Source organism: Gymnoscopelus microlampas (assembly GCF_963454915.1).
Source record: "Gymnoscopelus microlampas genome assembly, chromosome: 10".
Lineage (NCBI taxonomy): Eukaryota > Metazoa > Chordata > Actinopteri > Myctophiformes > Myctophidae > Gymnoscopelus > Gymnoscopelus microlampas.
In genome coordinates this window covers 6981810-7001809 of record NC_139947.1, presented here as the reverse complement: position 1 = coordinate 7001809, position 20000 = coordinate 6981810, and the positions used below count along the sequence as shown (strand labels likewise).

Below are 20000 nucleotides of genomic sequence, written 5' to 3'. Positions count from 1 at the left end.
TTCCTTTCTTAGCCGTGGAGCGATAAACAACAGTACAAAAGGGATTAGACTTCATTGCCGTGGTTTAAGGTTATTATACAATGGTTATCGATCAGATTACATCAGATTTAAACCAGTGATTCCCAAACTTTTTCATCTCAAGGACCCCCCGTTTGGTATAATAAAGGCCACGGACCGCCTAACTCAAGACAGCGTACAAATAGAGCCCACTGTCAAGAGTTACTGCTCCATAAGGCCCTTAAGGGTCCATTTGGTCCTAAAAATCACTCACTTTGGACCCCTGGGGTCTCCGGACCACCACTTTGAGAACCACTGCATTAAGCGCCATGTTTTATAGCACATTACAATATGATAACATAGATTTGTGGTTCTCACCTTCTCCTCCAACATCCACTTCTCCTGTTGAACTTCAGCCAGTCTCTGGAACAACTCTCCCACCTCATCATCTGACAGCTCTGCTGGACGCTGAGACTGTGGACTACCTCCACCAGACTGAAATATATAGAGAAATATATATGTTACTGCCTCCACCAGACTGAAATATAGAGAGAAATATATATATTACTACCTCCACCAGACTGAAATATAGAGAGAAATATATATGTTACTACCTCCACCAGACTGAAATATAGAGAGAAATATATATGTTACTACCTCCACCAGACTGAAATATAGAGAGAAATATATATGTTACTACCTCCACCAGACTGAAATATAGAGAGAAATATATATGTCACTACCTCCACCAGACTGAAATATAGAGAGAAATATATACATTACTACCTCCACCAGACTGAAATATAGAGAGAAATATATACATTACTACCTCCACCAGACTGAAATATAGAGAGAAATATATATGTCACTACCTCCACCAGACTGAAATATAGAGAGAAATATATATGTTACTACCTCCACCAGACTGAAATATAGAGAGAAATATATATGTTACTACCTCCACCAGACTGAAATATATAGAGAAATATATATGTTACTACCTCCACCAGACTGAAATATAGAGAGAAATATATATGTTACTACCTCCACCAGACTGAAATATAGAGAGAAATATATACATTACTACCTCCACCAGACTGAAATATAGAGAGAAATATATATGTTACTACCTCCACCAGACTGAAATATAGAGAGAAATATATATGTTACTACCTCCACCAGACTGAAATATAGAGAGAAATATATACATTACTACCTCCACCAGACTGAAATATAGAGAGAAATATATATGTTACTACCTCCACCAGACTGAAATATAGAGAGAAATATATATGTTACTACCTCCACCAGACTGAAATATAGAGAGAAATATATACATTACTACCTCCACCAGACTGAAATATAGAGAGAAATATATATGTTACTACCTCCACCAGACTGAAATATATAGAGAAATATATATGTTACTACCTCCACCAGACTGAAATATAGAGAGAAATATATATGTTACTACCTCCACCAGACTGAAATATAGAGAGAAATATATATGTTACTACCTCCACCAGACTGAAATATAGAGAGAAATATATATGTTACTACCTCCACCAGACTGAAATATAGAGAGAAATATATATGTTACAGGGAAATTGGAAAACCAGTGAAATTGAAAAAGGAGCACTCGTTTTCACCCCCCCTCGCTTCCCCCTTTGTTATCGATTCACTTTGATTGCGACTGGTGACGTTAATCTGTCTATGTAATCAACACACCTGTTACTAGGCAATTCTGTAGAACCAACACTAGAGGGCAATGCAAGCCACACTAGAGCCCCCCCCACACACACACGCACGCACGCACGCACGCACGCACGCACGCACGCACGCACGCACGCACGCACGCACGCACACTAATTAGAGAGTGTCGTGGATAGTAACCCATGAAAAGATCTATCCTCCCCCTATCGGTTTACAACTCGGACGGCGCTGAGTAGACTAGCAGACCTAGCAGACTAGCAGGCACTCGCGCCTCGAGGCGCTCAGGCGCGCCTCCTCGGACTCAAATACAGCGTTACTCTGCTCAGTTTGGCTAACCGCTTCATTATCCAACCTGTCAAAGAATATTTCTCTCATATTATCCATTTTATTTTCAGCGCTCCGCCACCTCGCATCAAAGCCCAGCCTCGCGCCGAAGCCCCGCGCCTAAAAACGAGCATACCTTTCCAATTTCCCAACGAATGCCAATTTCCCTGTAACATATACATTACTACCTCCACTAGACTGAAATATATAGAGAAATATATACAATATAACTACCTCCACTTGACTAAACATAACACAAAAAGTTCTTAAATTTGCATTTCGTAGACAGGATAATTTGAATTTCTCTGTAACAATGCTTATATTGGTAATAACTAGGGATGTCCGATATTATCGGCCTCCCGATATTATCGGCCGATATTAGCATAATAATTGATATCGGGAAAATATCGGTATCGGTTTTTGAATTTTTTTATTTTTTATTTTTTTTTGCTTTATAAATAAGTTACAGGAGTTCTTACTGTATATGGTGTGTGCGATATGTGACTCAGGCTCCACCCCATTTGGACCTCCAACCTCATTGCGAGCTTGGAGGTCCATTCAGCTGTTCTTATCAATGATGAACAAACGTCACTTTTTGTCTTGTTTTTTCATTTCCTGAACATTTTTGGAATTAGCTGGTTTCTGCCCAACACCAGAGATGTATAATAGGCTCTATTCACAGCAGCCATATTATCACTTCCTTCACAGGTGTTACCAATGATACTAATGAAGGCTCTGTTCCATTTAGTGTAGCACAGTGGTTTCCACAACCCCCATAACTCTGAGAGTGTACAAATGGAACCTAATGGACCCTTACGGGTCCATTTGGTTCCATTTGTACACTCTCAGAGTTACACACCCGTAAGGGGCCATTTGGAAGCCCATGACTGTAGACCCACTGGTGTAACAGAGTGTTTCCAGTGAGCCAACATGCACAACATCAGCACCCTGACTCTGTTTGACCAGAATGGAACAGAGCCTTCATTAGTATCATTGGTAACACCTGTGAATGTCTTCATAATATGGCTGCTGTGAATAGAGCCTATTATAGAGTGTGGAGTGTAGGACAGACAGAGAGACAATGGACTGCCTCCACTATAAATAGACAGACTAGCACCACTAGGGGAGAGGTAGATATACGTAAAGATATTATCCATCAAGAAAGACAAGGGAAAGAAGTACGGGAGTTATGTTGATTCACATGCTCGCACACATACACACACACAGTTGTATTCAGGCAGGGGTGTCAAACTCATTTCAAAATCATTCATATGCAACATTATACGCGGTGTGCACGAGCGAGCACACGTGCAGGCGTACGCACGAGAGGACCGGCGCGTACTCCCACAGCTGTCACTTTGTTCTCTCAGCCTGCCGTCTCATTTCTCTGCCATAACCACACAGTGTCTCACTTCACCGACGTTGTTTTATTGTGAAGATTACTTTTACGATGGGTGTTATTACAGTGTCACAGAGGCTACGAGAAATGAGAGATGAAAACAAACGTTTGTTTTGGGAGCCCCGCCGTTTTCCGTTAACCCATGCATCAGTGTCATTTTAGATATGAGCCGTAACCATTATTTTATACTTTGGCTATTCAAAAATAGATCTACAACCTTGTAGACCTGCTATTTTTAAAAAATCTTGAACATTTGTGCAAATCTTTGAATATACATTTTTTTTTAAACAACATTTTTAACTCAAATCTGTGCTTTTGGGGGGGGGGGGGGGGGGGGGCTGGAACAATATACTTCCCTGAGGTCCTAGACAACATATATATACTAGAAAAAAAGTATTTTCGAGCGATACAAATAAGCCGATTACACCCCGGCCCGTTTCGGAACTGTGTGGGGGGGTCCGCCAAAATGGTACAACATCGCTCGTTATGAATTTGGGCTCCTGGACCACTCTTATGGGGAGTTAACAACCTCAAATAAAAGGTACGAAAAAAGCCTGGGGCGAAATTCTCCTTTAATGTTGCACTACTGTTTTACACTCTTACTGTACTGTTTGCATGCAACTGCACTTTAACCCTTTTATACCGGGGAACGTATCCGTGTCATTTTAGATTCTAACCACTTTGGCTATTCAAAAATAGCAGATATACAAGCTCTCATAGCGCGGCACCGAGTGCCGCGCTATGAGCTTGTAGATCTGCTATTTTTGAAAAATCGTGAAAATGTGTGCAAATCTTTGAATAAATATATGTTTTAAAGACATTTTGAGACAGGGGTCCGCGGCCAAATACATATCATTTTGGGGGTCCTTTGGGAAAAGTTTGAGGACCACTCATTATAGCAACATGCGTTTTTTTAACACGAGTTAGGATTTAGAAGACATTTGTAGAATCCCCCAGAAGCAAAGATTTGAGTTAAAAAATGTTCACTTTAAAAATACATATATTCAAAAGATTTGCACACATTTTCGCGATTTAAAAAAAACATAGCCCAACGAAATCTTCAAATGACACAGTTACGCATTCCCGGTCTTAATGCGTTAACAAGTATCTAGTCATGGTGACTGAGAACTGGAGGCCATGAATAATACATAATGCATTGTGCTGCTACATGTGGAGGTGCAGTGAACGGCGCCACTCATTCCTAAACCTGCCGCTTCCAGACAGCTGACAAGCTTCTTGGCTTTTAACCAGCCTGTCAACACCGGCTTTTTGGAGTAGTTGTCATTTTTCATAATGTCATTTTAGATGACTACTTGTCACCTGCTGCGACTGCAGTTTAGATTTATTGACGTTCATTACAGAGAAAGCCTGCTCAAAGAGATATGTTGTCCCCAAGCACTTTTTTGGGTGAAAAATGGCAGATATTTTTGAAAAATCGTGGGAAAACTTTGAATTTATTTACATTTTTAACTCAAATCTTTGCTTCTGGGGGTCCCTAGAACAAAATATTTTGCGATGGGAACAAATACATATCATTTTGGGGGTCCTTGACATGAAAAAAGTTTGAGAACCACTGAAATTATAGCTACACACTGAAAAACAAAAAAAAAGAATGTAGAATTTTTTTAAGAATTTGTTGAATCCCCAGAAGCAAAGATTTGAGTCAAAAATGTTTGCTTTTTTCCTCAGTGACACCTCATAGTGTTGTTTTCCTTTTTATTTCAACTCAGAGGGAAAAAAAGTGATCTTTCCAATTATCACTGAATGTCCAATCTTCAAAGACAACTTTACTGTTTTTGGACAACATTGTGAACCACAGCAGCAAAGGGGTTTCAGCTTGGCTACAGGTGGTACTGACGACCTAGTTTATCGTCTCTGTCTATGTCCAAAACTGTTACTTTTCAGGATTAAAAAAAAATAAAAATAAAGATTATGAGGTTTCTGCCTGACAGCAACGATATACAAAGTGAGAGCTCTAACTGCTGTTTGCTGGTGAGGACAGTGTCAGGAGACGAGTAAAGAGAGCAGCAGCCACGGTCAGCGAGACAACCGTCGTCTGTTGTTATGTTAAACACAACAAGCTAATCAGGAGACAGGTACTTAGAGCCAGAGTGGCAAGAGCGGCTTCAGAGAGGCTACATGAATACAAAATTATCATTTTCTGAAAATCTTCTGGCGAGCTGAATTGCACCCCGCCGTTTGACACCCCTGTGTAGGCAGTGGTGGAAAGTAACTAAGTATATTTACTTAAGTACTGTTCTTTAGTTACTAGTTACTTTTCGGATATAAATTATTATGACCACTTTAGCCCTATTTTATACCTAGGCTATTTGAAAATAGCAGATCTACAAGCTCACAACGCGTTGCATCGCGACGCGTTGTGAGCTTGTAGATCTGCTATTTTCAAACATTTTAGTACTTTTACTTTTGGTACTTTAAGTACATTTTGATGCTTTTAGTACTTTTCAAAAATGTAATTTTGAATTCTGAACTTTTACTTGTAACAGAGTATTTCTATATTGCAGTATTGGTACTTTTACTTAAGTACAGAATTTGAGTACTTTTTCCACCACTGTGTGTAGGTTGTGTCTTGTGTGTATTAAGGTTTGTGTACCTTCTGCTCTCTGGTAGGCTGCGTGTCCTTCATGATGTCTCTGTAGGAGAAGGAGGAGACGGAGGAGGAGTCCGTCTGCTGCTGACTCCTGCTGGGACTGTTGATCTCTGATAGGACCAATTCCTCTAGGCCTACACACACACACACACACACACACGGTAAGGGCAGGTACACATTGCAAGACATTAGGTCCGATATTGCTGTACCCGACATTTTTTGGCGCTCGCCGAGAAAACCTCCCGACCTGACGCAGATCGGCCTTTGATCGGCGAGAAAATGCTCTGTGTGTGTGAAAGGCTCTGCAACCCGATGTGGCCGCGATTCTCCGCTCTGCGACGGCTTTTCAGATATCTAAATTGTTAGATATTCATCTCTTTCTGGGACAGGACAACAGACAATATCATACAGTGTGAAAGGAGCCGAGACCATTCTGCGAGTAAATCCACGCTGCAGCCAATGAGAGCACATTACAGCAACCGTGGCTAAGGGAGCGTCGCTGGATCTGACCACAACAAACAGTCCCTACCACAATATTACCTTCCAGTCCTGTATTAAGTTAACATTATAAAACTAAATGAGAGAGTGAGCAAGCCTGGTGGGCTGTTTATTTTAGAGGAATTGTACAGAGAGACAGAGCGAGAGCTCTCTGTGTGTGTGTGTGTGTGTGTGTGTGTGTGTGTGTGTGTGTGTGTGTGTGTGTGTGTGTGTGTGTGTGTGTGTGTGTGTGTGTGTGTATCTGTGAGTGCAGCATGCCTGTGACACACGCTGTGTCTGAACAGCGTTGCCAGATGTTGCGAGAGAAATAAGCAACCAGGGCTATGAAAACAAGCCCAAGAAAAGGCCACTTGAGCACTTTAAACCTATTTACAAATACATTGGATATTTGAAAATAGCCAATCTACAAGCTCACGTTGTAGATAGGCTATTTTTAAAGAAGACATTTGGGGGGGGGGGGGTTGTGGAGTATTTTCCAAATCCACACAGATCTTGTATGGGGGTCTATGGCACAACATATTTTCAGAAGGGGGAGGTCTGCGCCTCTGCGGACAAATATTAATTTGGGGGTCCTTGCCATGAAAATGTTTGAGAACAACTGGTTCAAACAACATTAGGAAACAAGGCCAAAAAAGCAACTACACTTTCAAGCAACTTTACAGAAAAACAATCCCAAAGTCGCTTATAATAAGCGGACATGGCAACTCTGTCACAGCGGAATTAGCGCACTTGCCGTGCAAGAGAGAGAGAGAGAGAGAGAGAGGGGGGAGAGGCATATCACGGGATACCTCGATTAAAATGAATTGGAATAAACAAAAATGTATGTATTGGGTCTGACTCTGGAGATAGCATCCTAGTGAACTATCCTACAGTGTGTCAGCCCTTGTCGGGGATCAATCGTGTTGTGAAGACCACAACGATATTATGACAGCCGATTTCAAGAAATAAACTCCTGCAGTGTGTTATGCTTAACGATCAGATGACCCCCCGACCACTTTAAGGTCTTGCAATGTGTACCTGCCCTTAGTAATCCTCAGTGTTAGCGGTAATATCCCCATGTGTAACTCTGAGAGGGTGTGGCCACACATGAGCTTCATCAAGTCAGAAGTGCCGGAAGGTTCCGTTGAGGCGCGTTGGCGCCAGAGCCTTGTATCAGAGCAGTGGTTTTCAACCCTTTTCATGTCAAGGACCCCCCAAATTGACGCTTATTAGCCGGCGGACCCCCCATTTGAAAAGATATACCAGGGACCCCCCATAAGAGAGCACTTTTACGGCTCTAGCAGTGATTCTCAAACATTTTAATTTCAAGGACCCCCAGTTTTTACATGCATTTAGGCTACGGACCCCCATTTAATGACATTTCTATCCCTGGGACCCCAATTTATATTCCAAAATCAATGTTAATTTAACTCTCTGAGTTACAGACACATAAGACCCTTATGATAAGGGTCCATTTGGTTCATAAGTATCTATCATTTAGCTGGGGACCCCCTGGAACCCCCTCAAGGACCACTGGTGGTCCCCGGAACACTGGTTGAGAACCACTGTATTAGAGAGTCGCGTCACCTCGGGGGGAAGAAAACAGCGCCGGTCCCTTGGTTCATGTAAACTCTAAACAGTGACAAACGCTCATAAACTCCAGTGCATTCCGGAAACTTCCGGGTTCAGGGCTTTGTCACTAATTCGCCAATAGAAGGCTCTGAAGAAGACCTGGCCCGATGAAGTGAACGGAGGTGACGCAACTCTCCTTATATGGCTCCTTATATTGGCGCCATTGAAGCGAGTTAAGTCTGACACATGTGATGTGTGAACACTGGTGAACCATGACCGGGCCACCAACCAACCAATAGGAGACAAGTGCCGTGCGTTGAGCCCACTTGGCAGCCATTTGGCTTGGGGTTTTCTTTCAGCGAAACAACACTCATAGATTAAAGTACGGTACTCAGTCACCATGATTGATTTTTCAGTCATTCTATAGGCTCTATGCACAGCAGCCATATTGGACAGAAATTGGGCCCCTTCCCTGCTTCCTTCACAGGTGTTACCAATGACACTAATGAAGGCTCTGTTCCATTTAGTGTAGCACAGTGGTTCTCAAACTTTTTAATTTCAAGGACCCCCATAACTCTGAGAGTGTACAAATGGAACCAAATGGACCCTCGACCCGGGAGGGTCCATTTGGTTCCATTTGTACACTCTCAGAGTGACACCCTCTCAAGGAACCATGAGGGTCCCTGGACCACACTTTGAACATGCACAATATCAGCACCCTGACTCTGTTTGACCAGAATGGAACAGAGCCTTTATTAGTATCATTGGTAACACCTGTGAAGGAAGTCAGAAGAGGCCCAATTTTTTCTCCAAAATGGCTGCTGTGCATAGAGCCTATTCCACAGGGGCCAGCATTTCTACTGGCTTGTAGTTGTTAACTTTTAGCACAGCATATCTACCATTTAATGTGGAGTGAAAACAGAAAGGTCACTAGTTCAGAGCCCTGAGGGTCAACCAGAGGTATATAGTGGTTTAAGTGGTGAAGTCTCAGCATGCGTTGGCTAAAAAACGCGTGTCAAACGCATGTGTGAGCGTGCCCTGAGGACTAGACCGTGTACTTGCACTACTGCAGCGCATACGTGTCCCGTGTTGCTGCTCCACTGCGCAGACAGCCAATGAGCTCATCCCCCGCCCCCCCCCCCGCCCCCTAACGAGCAGCTTACACGCCACACTTAACCCGTTAAGGCCGGGAACGCATCTGTGTAACCACTTTAGCTCATAGCGCGGCGTAGATCTGCTTTTTTTAAACATTTTTTTATCGTGAATATTTTGTTTTAAAGCGAACATTTTCAACTCAAATCTTTGCTTCTGGGGATTCTAGAAATGTCTTCTGAATTCTAACAGTTAAGAAAGAAAAAAAAACAAAAAAAACATATGTTGCTATTATATCAGCGGTTCTCAAAATGTTTCATGTCAAGGACCCCCAAAATTATATGAATTTAGCCACGGACGCCCATCTCAAAATATTTTGTTCCAGGGACCCCCAGAATCAAAAATTTGAGTTAAAAGTGTATATATATATATTCAAAAGATTTGCACAAATTTTCACGATTTGTTTCCCTCAAAAATAGCAGATCTACAAGCTCATAGCGCAGCACTCGCTATGAGCTTGTAGATCTGCTATTTCTGAATAGCCCAAAGAAATCTAAAATGACACAGCATGCGTTCCCGCGGTCTTAATGGGTTAAAAAAGCCCACGGCGGCACCGGCATACAGCCCCCCCCCCTCTCGGCGGCGGCGGCCATTTTGAACGCGTTCTTAGTGAATGGAGAGAGTGGACAGGGAGTGCGCGCGCGCATGTCCCTTTAAGAGTAAAGGCGAACGTCCCTTTAAGAGTGGAGGAGTACTTTAAAATGTCTGATTCTCAGGTTTGCGCTTCAGAGGCAATTAAACATTCATTACTACCCGATCCATTATATATGATTACTGCAAGAGAGAGAGAGAGGGGGGGGGGGGGGGGTTGGCATAGAGAGAGAAAGAGAGAGAGAGAACAGGGGGTAGAGAGAGCAAGAGAGGGATAGGCAATTACCCTGGATTTGTGTGTATGTGTGTGTGTGTGTGCAAATATTATGAAAGTAAGTGAGACGATTTAGACAAAAACGTCCTCTTTGCTATTTTTTATACAAAAAAACTGCACCTAGGAAGTGCGTGTGTCTGTGTCTGTGTCTGTGTGTGTGTGTGTGTGTGTGTGTGTGTGTGTGTGTATAGACGCCAGAGTGTCCCCTCAGCTGAGTGAATCAGAGATCAGCATTAAATATTAACCAGTGGTTTACGTGCACGCGGGCATGCACACACGCAAAAGCACACACACACTAAATACGCAGTTATATATTTTATATCTGGTTAAAAATGCACTATTTATGACATTTTCTCACAAAATGCCACAATTGGTAGTTATTATGATGTTAATAGATAGCACGTTTCAAATGGATGGATACCGAGGTGAACGGTGAATTCATAATTCCAGGGGGTCCCAAGTAAAATTGATTAATATAGCATCATCGGGTATTTGAGAATAGCCGAGCTACAAGCTCACAACGCGTGGCATCGCGACCCGTTGTGAGTTTGTAGATCTGCTATTTTCAAAACATCATCTCATGGCCAAATACATTTTTGGTTTGAGAACCACTGCATACAGCAGGGGGGTTTCAAGTGATTGTGGACCCAGGGACCACCGTCCTGGCTTGATAAGACTCGAAGTTTCGGGCCACTATGCGGCCCGATTCTGTGACCCGCCTTCATTGCAGTGATGGCAGGACGTGACGGGACGTAAGCTGAATTCGGTAGGTAACCAAAGGTGGTGTAACTGTCCGTACTGAAGGATGCACTTCCACCACATGATTGGCCCTAGCCAATCACAGATCAGCCCTAGACAATCACAGATCGGAGCTCGACGGAGTTCAACTTTTTACAACAACGAAGAATAACTTTACCGGAACTTCGGGAACTGATCCCCTTTCCAAAAGCCAAGAAGAAGTCGCCGTCTGATATCATTGTAACACGATAGCGTGGTTAATATTGTTTTCTTTGGGATGTACATGACACGAGAATTAAGGAAATATTAATGCGACTCAGGTCGCTAAGTAATGGAGAACGGACATTACCGCGACTGACTGCAAATGGATAGTAAGTGCAAAATGATTAGCTTACTATTATCCATTTTGGCTAACTCTCAGCGATCTCTCGGGGTGATTTCGGTTACACATTAATGCATTTATCATTAATGATTTTATAAATCTACGGAGGTTTTCCTGCTCTGCTAGGCTAGTCTCTCCACGCATGCGCTGTGTGAACTGCAAAAATGTGACGTCTATCGCATCATAGGACTTCCGGCGCTGGGGCGCTAAATTATGATGCAATAATGGAGTTTCATACAGCAGTACATCGGGCAAGTACATTAAATCTTTGCCTGCCACCGACGAGATTTCTCGTCGGATTCTGCAGCCTGCTACTGACGCGTGATTTGGGAGCGTATGGGAGTGCTTGGCAAACCACGCTCCCGGAGTGCCGTTGGAATCTAAACCGTGCCCCTGACCATCCCCATTGGCTGGCTATTTCCACAATGTATATCTAGCTGATGATGAAGATGATGATGGTTAAAACACGCTACGCTAGTCCGTTTATATAGGTTAATAATACCGAAAGAGTTTATGAATACGCTAGTCTGTTTATATAGGTTAATAATTGCTTCTCTGCTGGCTATACCGAAAGAGTTTAAATAGATGGAGACGGCCGTCTCGTGCAGCCGCTTGCCAACTGTTAAAATAAGTCTTTTAATATGAATCGAGAAGTGTTCAACAGTAGAATGAGCAAGTTGAGGATGATTCCTTGCCTGTTTGTTTACTTCCTGTCTAATCGTTGTGGAAAAATGGCTTCATCTCCGTTTCCTGTTACTTTAAGGCAGAAAACAAGCCACATTCAACTGGCCACAACTATGCAACGGATTACCGCGACCGGACACATTTCCCCCCCCCCGATTCTAGGAGACCCCCGTGCATGTAAATGAGAAAAATCGCTGGCAGTGGTGTGGCAAACAATGTGTTATTTCGAGGCAGTCAAAGAGTTAACGGTGCGGGAAGCAGCTATCCCAATATGTGCAAAAATGTGGAGTCAGTAGGAGGACCCGTGTGGCGAGAGACCCTGTACAACGCTGACTGTGCACTCCATGGGTGTCGCGGCTGATTCTGGTACAAAGATTATGTTTTTTTCTTCAGTTGCACAGTCTGTCTATTCTTGGCTATGTAGCGGGGGGACGGGGACAGAGTCTAATGACATTTTCCGGCTCCAGCCTTGCCCTGTTCTTATCCAACAGTTGTGGTCTAAGTTTCTCCAAAAGAAAACGCAATAAGATTATGCAAAAATCTTCACTTTCCTCCATTACTGAGTGCATGGCCAGTACGACGTCTCCCTGACAACCTACCAACTAACAGTGGTGGAAAGAGTACTCAAATTCTTTACTTTAGTAAAAGTAGCAATACTGCAATATAGAAATACTCTGTTACAAGTAAAAGTCCAGAGTTGAAAATGCACTTCAGTAAAAGTACAAAAGTATTGGCATAAAAATGTACTTAAAGTACCAAAAGTAAAAGTAATAAAATGTTTGAAAATACCAAATCTCACAACACGACGCATTGTCGCGTTGTGAGTTTGTAGATCTGCAATTTTCAAATAGGTATACAATAGGCGTAAAGTGGTTCATGTATGTTTTATAATGTATTATTACACGGCTTGGTTGAATGCTCGATTCTGATTGGTCAGTCATCGGTCATTATTTCTGGATAATGACCGATGAGCTCAATAACGGACCACTGTGTAATCAGAGACTCAGAACACCTGCTCATGTCAACCTGTGCTGCTTGGTTATATGCTTTATCCAACATGACAGCCATGTAAACAAACAAACAATGTCATTTACAACTAAACGTTGCTCTCAAGAATGTTTTTGAAAACATTTGAAGTGAGAAATAGACGATGCAATAACCGAGAAGTCATTCTATTTGATCCACTGCGCTTCCTTGTTTATTGTGGCACAACAACGGGGGAATACCAAAACGCTCGCCCCAAAACACAGTCGCCCCGGGGCAAATCCGGCGGTATTACAGGCAAATCGGCAGTAAATAGAATGGGGGGCGAGTGTGTTTTGGGGCGAGTTTTTTTCCATTTCGTCATTTGTTTTTGCGAGGCGAACTTGTCCGCCCAGCCCAATACTTATGGAATACTTTCATTGCCGTAAGCAAGGAAATACTTCGTTTTGTTGTTACTTTTGGGTAAATGTATTTATGTATTTATTAAGTAGCCGTGTAATAAGCGGCTACGGCGGTGGTTAATCAGGGCGATTAACCACCTCGGCTGCGCCTCGGTGGTTAATCGCCCTGTCGGGCTTTAAATTTCAATAATGACTACCTCCCCATGCATTATCCCTTGCATAATGTATATCTGCAAAGTAACTAAAGTTTTCAAATAATTGTAGTGGAGTAAAAGTACAACATGTGCCTCTGAGATGCAGTGGAGTAGAAGTAAAAGTATAGACAATCGGAAACACTCCGGTAAAGTAAAAGTACCTCAAAATTGTACTTAAGTCCAGCACTTGAGTAAATGTACTTAAGTTACTTTACACCACTTCCAACTAAGCAACCAAGTCACGGCCATCCAGCGTGATCTCCACTTCATCTGCAGGATCTTCAGTAATACTAAACATGTCGACTGACCACAAATTGAACAGTGCAGCAATGCACCCTATGCACAGCAGCCATATTGTGAAGACATTCGCAGGTGTTGCCAATGATACTAATGAAGGCTCTGTTCCATTCTGGTCAAACAGAGTCAGGGTGCTGATATTGTGCATGTTGGCTCACTGGAAACACTCTGCTACACCAGTGGGTCTACAGTTGGGGTCCAGGGACCCTCATGGGCTTCCAAATGGCCCCTTACGGGTGTGAAACTCTGAGAGTGTACAAATGGAACCAAATGGACCCGTAAGGGTCCATTTGGTTCCATTTGTACACTCTCAGAGTTATGGGGGTCGTGGAAACCACTGTGCTACACTAAATGGAACAGAGCCTTCATTAGTATCATTGGTAACACCTGTGAAGGAAGTGATAATATGGCTGCTGTGCATAGAGCCTGTTATGTGAAGGAAAATAACAGATATATGTCTTTCTTTCTATGACTTTGTGGGTTCAGTCGTTCAGAAGTGGCCCGTAGATCATGCCAGTGATGTTGCTAGGTTTTCAATGTAATGGGTCCTGGGATGCAAGGGTGGTCTTTTAGATGGGTCCCAGGGACATTTTATGGGTCCCCAATTACACGTCCCCCCCCCTATCGTTTTCTTTGATCTCCAATCTCCATATCTTCTATGCGTGTGTGACTGTGTACATTATATCCTGATGCAGTGGATCTCAACCTTTTCAGGCAGCGACCCCCCAAAATAATCATATTTTAACTGGGGACCCCCCACCCTGAGGAATTAGGAGTTGAGGCACTTAATTTAGTTTGATTCAGTTCCACAGATACATATTGTGAAAATAGCAGATCTAGATCAGTGCGACCCGTTCCTGCTTTTCAAGACCGATACCGATATATATACATATATTAAAAAATCATAAATATATTTTTTCAAATGTATATGATTCTGTAGTATTAGCACACCTTATGGTAAGAAATACTAGTAGTGGGCAACAGGTGGATTTAACATACCTTTGACCAATAGAATACATTTAATCATAGAACCTTTTAATCATTATTATTATTATTTTATTTTGTATTATTTATGAATGTAGAATTTATTTTTACTATTTATTGTGTAGACTGAAAACACTGGCTTACAGTGGAAGTATTGGCAAATAAAGAAATAGGAATTCAAGAAATAATGAAGACAAATACTGACAATGCCTATGAACATTGGCTTGCAGTTATTGCACATAGTCAACATGCAATAATACTATTAGGCTTGTCATTGAGAAAGGAAAATAAAGTTGTCTTTTTGAGGAGAAGTGGAACCTTATAAGTCACTTTAAGTTTAGCATGAGGGAGAGGGTCTACCCTCTTCAGGGAATTAATTGTTACGATATCTCTAAGCTACAGAAAACATCCAGTTGCCTATTAAACATACACAAGACACAGACGATAGACAACCGGTTACTTACAGCTGCCATTAATTAGTGCTTTTGTTTGCCTTTGTGGTCAAATCAGGGTCAAATGCATAGGCTCAACGAGCCATCGTTAACCTGCTAATGTTACACAGCTGATTGGCAACATGCGTTACTCCACCACATCACTCTGATCTCCAAGCAAGTGGGAGAACACTCTAAAATCGGGGATTTTACTTTGGCTGGTCAATTTAAGATGACAACAGCAACAAAGATTAGTAGTAGACCTGTATGTATGATGATCAGTTATTATTCCAGACAGTGGTCTATCCAAGACGTTTTAACACGTTTAAGAGCAGGTCCTCATGCCGTCTCTCTCTCTCTCTCTCTCTCTCTCTCTCTCTCTCTCTCTCTCTGTGTGTAGCGTAGACTAACAGCGAGGGGCTATACTGCTGCTTCTGCCACACAACGCTGTTTAACCGAGTTATACTTCTCCAGTACAACGGTGTCTAACCGGAGAGTTATACTTCTCCACCAACGGTGCCTAACCGAGAGAGTCCATGTAGATCACAGCTGACAAATATTATATATTATCGGAGCTAATCGGAGCTGCGTCCCATGGACGCACTAGAGTTGTCATGAATGCGTCCTTTCGCAATATGGTGCGTCAGCGACGCAGGACGCAGGCCTACGAGCATCTCTGTCATGCGTTTAATCACTTTGTCCTTGTGAGGGGCGGGCGACCTCCAGGAGAAAGAGAAGGATGAAGACGCACGACACCTTGTCATCGACGTTAACGCTTCTATAGTTCATATTATAGCACCCAACAAGAGTTACATCGTTTCTCTATGGACTAAATAACCACAGCAGACAGCCATACTTATCATACTGTAATAGTGCTCAGTTAGTGAATAAACAGATGATTGTGAGTAGATGATGTTACCTGTTCTGGTCTTGGTGTTGGTCAGGATCTCCTGTAGTCTCTCCTGCAGTTTGTCTGCTCTCTTCCTCTCCAACTGGAGCTGTCGCTTTAGGTCCTTTAACTACACACACACACACACAAACGCGGATAAAGTACTGACATTTTTTACTCAAGTAAAAGTATCAATACCACAACGTAGAAGTGTTCAAACTGTTGTTTGAGTAAAAGTACAAAAGTATTGGCATCAAAATATACGTAAAGTACCAAAAGTAAAAGTACTAAAATGTTTGAAAATAGCCGATCTACAAGCTCACAACGCGTCGCGATGCGACGCGTTGTGAGCTTGTAGATCGGCTATTTTCAAATAGCCTAGGTATAAAATAGGGCTAAAGTGGTTAATGTATGTTTTATATTATCATAATTTATATCTGCAAAGTAACAAGTTACTAAAGTTTTCAAATAATTGTAGTGGAGTAAAAGTATAATATTTGAGATATAGTAGAAGTAAAAGTATTTAAAATGGGAAATACTCCAGTAAAGTAAAAAAAAAAAAAATCCTCAAAAATGTACTTGAGTACAGTACTTGAGTAAATGTACTTCACATCAGTGGTTATTACGTTATTGCATCCTTACTCCCCGTCTCTCTCAGAGTGTTCAGACAGTAACAGCACAGATCAGAGTTCAGCTCTTCCCAGATTATTTTGGCCTCGGTTACAGTACATTAGTCAATTCAATGCGACTTGTAACGCTGTTGTTGCCGTTGGCTGCGTATCTGGAGTCTGGGACACGCACACACTATTGGCTCGCATTCGGGTCAGATGTGCCAAACCACTTGGCCAGACGCTCCAGCTTGCTTGTAGTACTTTTTTTCTTTTTCCTTCCAATTTAGTCATTATGCCAATTCATAATTCCCCACGTGTAGTCCCTGACCCTACTTAAAAAGAACACATTATGCCCTGTCACTATACTGTAGATATGCACCTTTTTACTGAGGCCAAGTTAAAATTAGAATAGGCTCTATGCACAGCAGCCATATTGGAAAGAAATTGGGCCTCTTCTTACTTCCTTCACAGGTGTTACCAATGATACTAATGAAGGCTCTGTTCCATTCTGGTCAGGGTGTTGATATCATGTTGGCTCACTAGTAGAAACACTACATTTTGGTTCCTTATGGTGGGTGTGTAACTCTGAGAGTGTACAAATGGAACCAAATGGACCCTTTGGTTCCATTTGTACATTCTCAGAGTTATGGGGGTCCTTGAAAATAAGACAACCACTATGCCACACTAAATGGAACAGAGCCTTAATTAGTATCATTGGTAACACCTGTGAAGGAAGAAAGAAGGGGCCCAATTAATTCCCAATATGGCTGCTGTGCATAGAGCCTATATTGCTTCTCATGGTATCACAACACCACTAAAGGCCTTAAAGGCTCCAGACATCCCAAAACAAACTAGTAAAGCTACTTCTTGGCCTTAAACATACAACCCATCTAACCCCTGCTCATTTTGCTAGGGTTGGCTCAGGGTTGAGGACAGAGTACAGCAACTTGCAATGGGCCTGGTCTACAAGATACACCACAGCATTGGGATACCCATGTACCTTGTCAAAATACTTCAAAAACGTAAATGAAGTCCACAATCACAACACCAGAGGCAGCTCCACTGATCATGTTCAACCCAGATTTGGCACAAACAAGGGAACGAACTCGTTCTCATGTTATGCAACAAAAATGTGGAATGCCCTACCCAAAGGAGTAAAGGAGTGTAAAACCCTACACATTTTCAAAACTGCCCTAAAGAAACCAAACTGCCCCCCCCCACCCCTCCTCAAACTGCCTATGTACATATTTCTTGTTTTTCATACCAGTAACCTGTAAGCTGATTGTATGACGTTCTGCCTAGTAGTGTATATCTGTCTGTTTTCTTAAATGTCATCATGATTTCAGTGCGTGGGGATCTCATTTTAAATAAGCCTTTTGCTTTTATGGCCGATCCAGTTTAGAGGACCTTTGTATTGTAAACTGTACTTCCATGTACTTTTTCCACGTCTTTCTAAATAAAGTACTTCAATCAATCAATCAATCAATCAATCAATCAATCACTGGTAGTGGATAGAAAGAGAGGATGTTTGTCCAACGAATGGAGGCAAAGAGGGGTTGAGATGGGTGGGACTTGACAAAGGGTCAGAAAATGCTGCATAGGCTCTATTCACAGCACCCATATTATGAAGACATTCACAGGTGTTACCAATGATACTAATGAAGGCTCTGTTCCATTCTGGTCAAACAGAGTCAGGGTGCTGATATTGTGCATGTTGGCTCACTGGAAACACTCTGTTACACCAGTGGGTCTACAGTTGGGGTCCAGGGACCCTCATGGGCTTCCAAATGGCCCCTTACGGGTGTGTAACTCTGAGAGTGTACAAATGGAACCAAATGGACCCGTAAGGGTCCATTTGGTTCAATTTGTACACTCTCAGAGTTAACAGGGGTCGTGGAAACCACTGTGCTACACTAAATGGAACAGAGCCTTCATTAGTATCATTGGTAACACCTGTGAAGGAAGTGATAATATGGCTGCTGTGCATAGAGCCTATTTGCGACTCCTACAGGTTGGTCGGGAGCCTGTTCAGCAGAACAGTGTTCAGTAAATGGGAGGGATAGGATCGTTACTATTACTGTCCATCCCTCTGTAACTCCTCACTGTCGGGTGAAAAGGAGCAGCAGGTGACTCCATGTGTTTCAGGGGAGACACGTTCTCGTCTACACCCTCCCACATGACCAACTAACTGTAGGGGTCAGCGGTGACAGGGACTGTACACATGCGGCGGAATTGGCATAAAAACTAAATTGGGGTAAACAGGGAAACATGAATAAGATAAATAAATAAATCAAACCATATCGAATTTGTGCTGTGCAAAGGCCTTTCTACTTTGTAGATGTATGATGCAATAAGCACACTTGCTCATATTGCTGAATAAACACAGCGGGGAAATTTGACACGTCAACAATTCTTTTATTAAACATGCATTAATTAATGTGTTGTCAAATGCGTATTTCCCCCACTGAATATTACTGTTTATTCATCATTATCCACCAGAGCTGGATGCCAGAGGCCAAAAAAAACTAGTGTTGTTTATGTTTTATTTATTTTTGGCATTTAACCCTTTTATCTCCCCCCAATCTAGTCGTTACGCCAACTGATTCCTCCCCACACACATGTCTGTGTTCTGTCACTGCTGTTGTATCCTACTGACTGTGAGGAGCCCCCACCGGGAGGACGTAGAGCCTCCGTCCTACTCCTCCCGCCCAACACTCCCCGCTGACAGGTGCCGCCCCCAGCCCTTAGGAATACGTGTAGTGACAAATATCAGCCTCCCCGCCCCGGCTTTCCTCCCGTGAACACGGGCCAATTGTGTTCGTGTAGAAGACCACTGGTTCACAAACTTTTTTGTGTCAAGGACCCCAAAATGTATATATATTTGGCCGTGGACCCCCATCTGAAAAGGTTTTGTGCCAGGGATGTTATATTAACTACTTTTACCCCCTGGTACGCCCCCCCAAGGACCCCTGGGGGGTCCACGGACTCCACTTTGAGAACCAATGGTATGCTGGACAATGCACAGGTGCACCACGCACCATGGATTCAAACCCCCAGACTCCGCGGTGAAGGGCAGATACTTTACCACTGCACCACAGTGCACCGCACTGTTATTTATTTACACAAGAATCACAATATGAAGGAATACTGATCGCCATCTATCCAGGGACGCTGGAAAAAAGCGACGTTTTTTTACATATTGTGTAGGATCATTGGACTGTCTAATGTGGAGGCTGAGAGCTCTTCTCATTCTGGCCAGAAGCTCTTTGAAGACCCCCCCCCCCCCCCCCACCCC

General features: G+C 42.7%; 1 protein-coding gene across 3 annotated transcripts in view; it reads right to left on the bottom strand.

The window, feature by feature from the left end:
- gripap1 (GRIP1 associated protein 1) overlaps positions 1-20000 on the bottom strand; it is a 72907-nt gene that overhangs the window by 6041 nt on the left and 46866 nt on the right. For all 3 annotated transcript variants that reach the window (XM_084070226.1, XM_084070227.1, XM_084070228.1), the window contains 3 exons: positions 16125-16224; positions 6048-6178; positions 376-492 (listed from right to left, as the gene is read on the bottom strand). In XM_084070226.1, coding sequence (XP_083926352.1) covers positions 376-492; positions 6048-6178; positions 16125-16224 — 348 coding nt within the window. The remainder of the gene's footprint in view (positions 1-375; positions 493-6047; positions 6179-16124; positions 16225-20000) is intronic.